Source organism: Triticum dicoccoides, chromosome 7B, assembly GCF_002162155.2.
Source record: "Triticum dicoccoides isolate Atlit2015 ecotype Zavitan chromosome 7B, WEW_v2.0, whole genome shotgun sequence".
Classification (NCBI taxonomy): domain Eukaryota; kingdom Viridiplantae; phylum Streptophyta; class Magnoliopsida; order Poales; family Poaceae; genus Triticum; species Triticum dicoccoides.
Window position 1 is genome coordinate 710,924,199 of NC_041393.1, and position 5,532 is coordinate 710,929,730.

At 56.1% G+C, this 5,532-nt stretch overlaps 1 protein-coding gene and 1 pseudogene across 1 annotated transcript; both read left to right on the forward strand.

Moving 5' to 3' along the window:
- The first annotated feature begins 207 nt into the window (after window positions 1-207).
- On the forward strand, window positions 208-363 carry LOC119342287 (annotated as a pseudogene).
- A 2,582-nt stretch (window positions 364-2,945) lies between these two features.
- LOC119339182 (receptor-like serine/threonine-protein kinase At2g45590) lies at window positions 2,946-5,401 on the forward strand. Its single transcript, XM_037611326.1, has one exon. The coding sequence runs from the start codon at window positions 3,087-3,089 to the stop codon at window positions 5,187-5,189; it is 2,103 nt and encodes a 700-aa protein (XP_037467223.1). The 5' UTR covers window positions 2,946-3,086; the 3' UTR covers window positions 5,190-5,401.
- The last annotated feature ends 131 nt before the right edge of the window (window positions 5,402-5,532 follow it).

The window sequence follows — 5,532 nt, forward strand, 5'->3', positions numbered from 1 at the left end:
TTTCCTTTTTTAGATCGGTAATCTAATTAAGGTCACCTCTGTGATGACAAAATGGGCATGTGTCATGTGGCCCGTTTCATGGCCTGCTTGGACTTCTGTTTCTCGTGCGAGAATACGTCTCTTCGACTTATTTGAATAATACCACATCGCTTTTGCAACTCAACGGAGGCGGTTCGTAAAGCAATAAAATCAGATGTAGGCTTACCCATACCTTTCTAGGCCTCTTGGCTAAGATCAAGTGTAGTATCTGCTTATATTAAGTGAAATTTTCATGGAGAGAATTTGTTTATGTAGCATGTTACATGGACGGTTCTCATGTTTCGGCTAAGCGTTGCACTATTGCTTGGAATAGGCGCATCCCAACCAAATCAAAATAAAATGTAATCTCGACCTCGGAGAAAATAGATGAGAGGAGAGCACCCAAAAGCTTCCGGGTTCACACGGAGTTAGCTAAAAAGGTTTAAACGGATTATAGATCACAGTCTCATTTGCACGGTTCAGAGGGACATTGCTCCTGCAGCGTTGCTCGCTTCAGGGTTCAGAGACCGGAGTGAAGTACACAAGGGAGACATGTCCTTGCGGTCGCGCCCCCCTCGCAAGCACGCTAGCTTCTTCCATTGCACCGGAGCGAGACGCCCGATCAATCCAGCTCGCTTGCTTTGCTGCGCCCGGCCGCAACCGCCGCCGGTACCCGTGCCTCCACGCAGCATAGATGATGGAACTAGTTCTTCAGCTCACCATTGTTTTTTATTACAACAGTTCGGTACACGTGCTCCGGCTTTTCTTCGGTCCGATCCAACGTGCATCGATCTTTGACTGGGCATATTATTATATACTCCTACAGTATAAGATAATGGATGGATGGATTTGTCTGCTACTACTACTTGAGAGTAGTTTTACTCGGGCTTTTGTCTGGATCTTGGCGACAGTACGATGCTTGGAAAGAGCGGCCGTTTGGCACGTGAACCTACAAAGCTGGCGACAGATCCAATTGAATCTCACTTTGTCCATGAGAAAAGAATATACTCTTTCTGGACAAAAGTACGATTCCCACATCACTAGCAGTCCCATGAAAACAAGCATGATGGCCTTGGCTATCTACTAAGAGGAGAGAAACCATGCGGGGTTTGTTGGTAATTAATCTCCATGACATTTTTTTTTTCAAAGACTACAGTAAAAAAATTAAAGCTTACCTTTCACAACTCTGAGAAGATTTTTTTTTCTAAAATTAAATTAGACCAACCCAGGAGAAAACTCCGCGAGCACCTCGCGCTGAAGCTGAGAATCGAACGCGGGTGGGCTGGCTACCAACCCAGGCGCCCGGCCAACGGGTCTACGCCCCATTCTCAGAAGAATTTTATTTCTACCCTAAAGAAAAAATGGGTTTGAACCTTTGAGTTTTTTAGCGCGACGAGATAATCTCGTATTTGGGAAAGGAATTCATCTCTTTTTTTTTTTGCACCTAGGTCCCGCGTCGCTGCCATGGGTGGTTCGAGAGGTGAAACTCTAGTCGCCACCGTTGTTCCATCCCTCACCGTAATATCCTCCTCATTCCCTTTTTGTCGTCGGAGGATGCCGACCGACAAATTCCTCAACAATGTACCGTGATGACAGGGTCTCTTCGGAAGCACATATTTTTTTTGGCGGCCGGTGACATGATGTTCGCATGCTCGACGAGGACGGGTTGGCTTCGCGGGGCGGGCGGATCTTGAATGTGCGGAAACTTTGTGTGCAGGTGTTGTGTAGCATGGCGACGGCCAGGTTGTTGCGTAAGGAAGTGGATCGATGGTGGTTCCTCCATGTGGTACGAGTTGTGTTGATTTTGGTGATGTGGTGGGGATAGAGGGTGTACACAACAGTTGCCATGATTCTGTTCCTTGATCTGGAGTGGCGTGACAAGGCGGTGCCCGATGCATGGCAACGCTACAACCTTATCACATGGTCCTTAAGGTGGTGGATCACCGGATAAAATCAATTGAAGATGGTGACACAGTAGTGCTCGAGGACATGCAGGGCTTGCTGATGGAACTGTGAGATGGTTCATTGAATTGGGTTGATTACTCCTCTAGACCGATAGAAGTTTAATTTGTAGCCTGGGTGAAACTTAGCTCCACCATGCGCAATGCCGGCGATGGTGATGGCCGTGGGCATTGTTCACCTCACGGAGGCGTCGACGCAGTACTCCTTCTTGCACTCTTCTAGTTCTAGGTGCTCTGTGGGAAGTCTCATACATGGGGCCTCCCCGGACATGGCAACATCGACATCTTTGTACCATTTTGAGCATCCAAGGTCCTTTTCCAATATCGAGACCAAGCTCGTGCTAATTTCCGCGCATGATCTACTGGCCGCGGGTCTCCCAGTAAGGCTAGGGATTAGTAGCAAACGTCTCATGCAACAACTATATGCCACCTCTGCTAAAATCCGTGTCGCATTGTTACCGTGCTAGTGCTCGTTCGCAATGGCTGTGTCGATGGCACGATCTCGGGATCATCTGTTTTGAAGTCGATGGTCAGGTCATGGGCGCGGTGGGTGACGACAATGTCACACATTCTAATTTTTTTCCCTGACGGTGCACATTGAGTTTGTGTGTGCTTATGTTGCCTTGGTTCCGGGGGCGCGGTGCACCCGGCTTTCTGCTGCAATTAACCGGACAACTCTCTTAATGTTCATGTAATGCATTTGAAGAGGTCCGGGCCCCACTTGTCGGTTTCGGCAAAAAATAAAATTTAGGGTACACTTGGATCATCTTTGGCAAGTCCAATGGGTCCGCCATGGACGCATGTGGGAGGGCGTCGGACGCAAGCCCGAAGCGGTAGAAGCACGGAGAGCCAGGTCGCGGGCTTCCGTTGGGTCACCGCAATCGCTGGAGAGTGGTTGAGAGTTAAGAGAGCGCGACAGCGCATCTCGCCATCACAGACTTCCTTCCGCCATCCCCCAAAACAAACCCCAACCCAAACCCAAACCGAGCCAGAAAATAATATCTCCGTCCGCCGAAGACTTCCAGCCCGGCGACCAAGCCCCCCAACCCCCATGGTGGGATCGGAAGATCAAGAAAGGCACCCCGCTTTACGCCCCCGCCCCCGCCGATGCCCTCCCGCCAGCTCCCCTCCTCCCCCGCCCCCCTCCCCGCCCCGCACGGCCACGGCCACACCCACGCCCACGACCGCCAGCTCCGCCGCCTCCACTCCGCGGCCGTCGCCGCCTCGGCGGCCGCCGGCGCGCTCGTAGCCATCGCGATGGCGCTGGCGCTGCTGCTGCTCTGGCTCCGCCGCAGACGGGCGCGCCGGAAGGAGGCCAAGGAGGAGAAGGCCGGGGCGCTGGAGCGGCTGTCGTACCGCAAGCTGCGGCGCGCCACGGGGGCCTTCGCGGCCGGCGGCAAGCTCGGGCAGGGCGGCTTCGGCCCCGTCTTCCGCGGGGTCCTCCCGCCTCCCCGCGGCGCGGGCGGGGCGTGCGGCCGCCCCGTCGCCGTCAAGGTCATGGACGCCGCCGGGTCGCTGCAGGGCGAGCGCGAGTTCCACAACGAGATCGCCGTCGCCTCCCACATCCGCGCCGCCGCCGAAAAGGCGGCGTCTTCCCCTGCCGCCACCGCGGACGACGAGGGCAAGCCGGCGTCGGCGCGCGACTCCTCCATACTGCTCCCGTTCGCCTACTCGATGCCGAGGCGGGGGGAGGGGCGGGCGCGCCGGATGATGCTGGTCTACGACCTCATGCCCGGCGGCTCCCTGCAGGACGCGCTGCTCGGCCGCCGCTGCCCCGAGCTGGTGGCCGGGTGGCCGCGCCGGCTCGCCGTGGCGCGCGACGTCGCCGCCGCGCTCCACTACCTCCACTGCGTGCTCAAGCCGCCCGTCGTGCACGGGGACGTCAAGCCCAGCAACGTCCTGCTCGACGCCGGCCTCCGCGCCCGGCTCGCCGACTTCGGCCTCGCCCGCGTCAACTCCGACCCCGACCCGGACGACAAGCTGGAGAGCGGCACGATTGCGGAGGGGACTGATGCGAATGAGAATGCTCTCGATGGGGGGTGCGACGATGACGTCTCTGTTGTGGCGGAGAGCACGGTCACCACGACGGTCGATGGGGAAGGGAACGTCGCCCCCAAGTCGCCGGAGGTTGACGACGGCGGCGGCGGCGGCTTCACGCTGCCGTCGCCGGACGAGGCTGCGTCCACTTCCGGGTTTGACCAGACCAGTCTCGACAGTGGTCTGAACAGCCGCAGCTGCAATGGTGTCGGTTCACGCACCGGTGGCGCCTCTGGGACCGGGAGTGACTGGTGGTGGCGGCAGGACAATGCCGGACCCAGCCATGGCGGTGTGAAGGATTATGTGATGGAGTGGATCCGATCAGAGATCAAGAAGGAGCGCCCCAAAAATGATTGGATTGCAGGGGCAGCTGCATCCAACCCGGGGACAGAGAGGAAGAAGCAAAAGCGCAGAGCACGTGAGTGGTGGCGCGAGGAGTACACCGATGAGCTTGCCAAGAAGCAGAAACGCAGGGCGCTTGCCAAATCGAGGAGCCAGCAGGCCGGGCTGCAATGGTGGGAGCGTGATATCGATGACGACTTGGATGGCAAGGGGCGGTCCAAGTGGACAATGGTGAAGAGCTGGAGCCGAAGAAGCAGCAGCAGCGCTAGCAATGGCAATGGCAGTGGCAATGTCAATGGGAGCATCAACTGGTGGGTCAATGGCGCAAGAAGCAGCCGTGATTGGGCAAGTGGGGACTTCGTGCCCAAGAGCGGAGGCGCGGTGAGCAGCACGCCGAGCATGCGTGGCACCGTGTGTTATGTTGCTCCAGAGTACGGTGGTGGTGGTCCTTTGTCCGAGAGATGCGACATCTATAGCTACGGTGTCCTGCTACTGGTTCTTATCTCTGGCCGCCGGCCATTGCAAGTGTCGGCCTCGCCCATGTCGGAGTTCGAGAAGGCGAGCCTCATATCCTGGGCAAAGCACCTCGCGCACGTGAGCCGCCTTATCGATCTCGTCGACCCGGCCTTGAAAGATGTTAACCAGGAGGAGGCCCTGCTCTGCATCACAGTCGCGCTCCTCTGCATACAGAGGTCCCCCGCTCGCCGACCAACAAGCGAAGAGCTGCTCCGGTTGCTCTCCGGCGAGGGAGAGCCGCCTCACCTCCCGCTAGAGTTCTCGCCGTCCCCACCTGGTGGGTTCCATTTCAAATCCCGGAAGAAAGTTCGGTGAGTCTGTTTTAGGTTCTTGCTTAGATGCAAAGGGTTCTGTTAACCACCTAACCTTGTGCCCTGAGATATGTTTATCGTTCCGTCCGGTACACGTTCTAGTCTACGCCTTTGTCACTTGCTAATAATTATGTGTAAAAAGCTCTCCATGGAGGAAAGAAAAAGGTGATGGCAAATCTTAAATTGACATTTGACAAGAACTGTCTTGCACTCTTACTCACATGCGCAATCATAGGCGCTTAGTCAGCATGATTTGGTACTAAATAGGTGACCTGAGTTGAGCAACCATGTGGTAGGGGATGTCTGGCTTTTGTGCCGGTGCCTCTTCAGGCATCACTTCTGGGCAA

Coding starts and splice junctions, on each gene's coding strand:
- LOC119339182 (XM_037611326.1), top strand. CDS start 3,087: ATGCCCTCCCGCCAGCTCCCCTCCTCCCCCGCCCCCCTCCCCGCCCCG.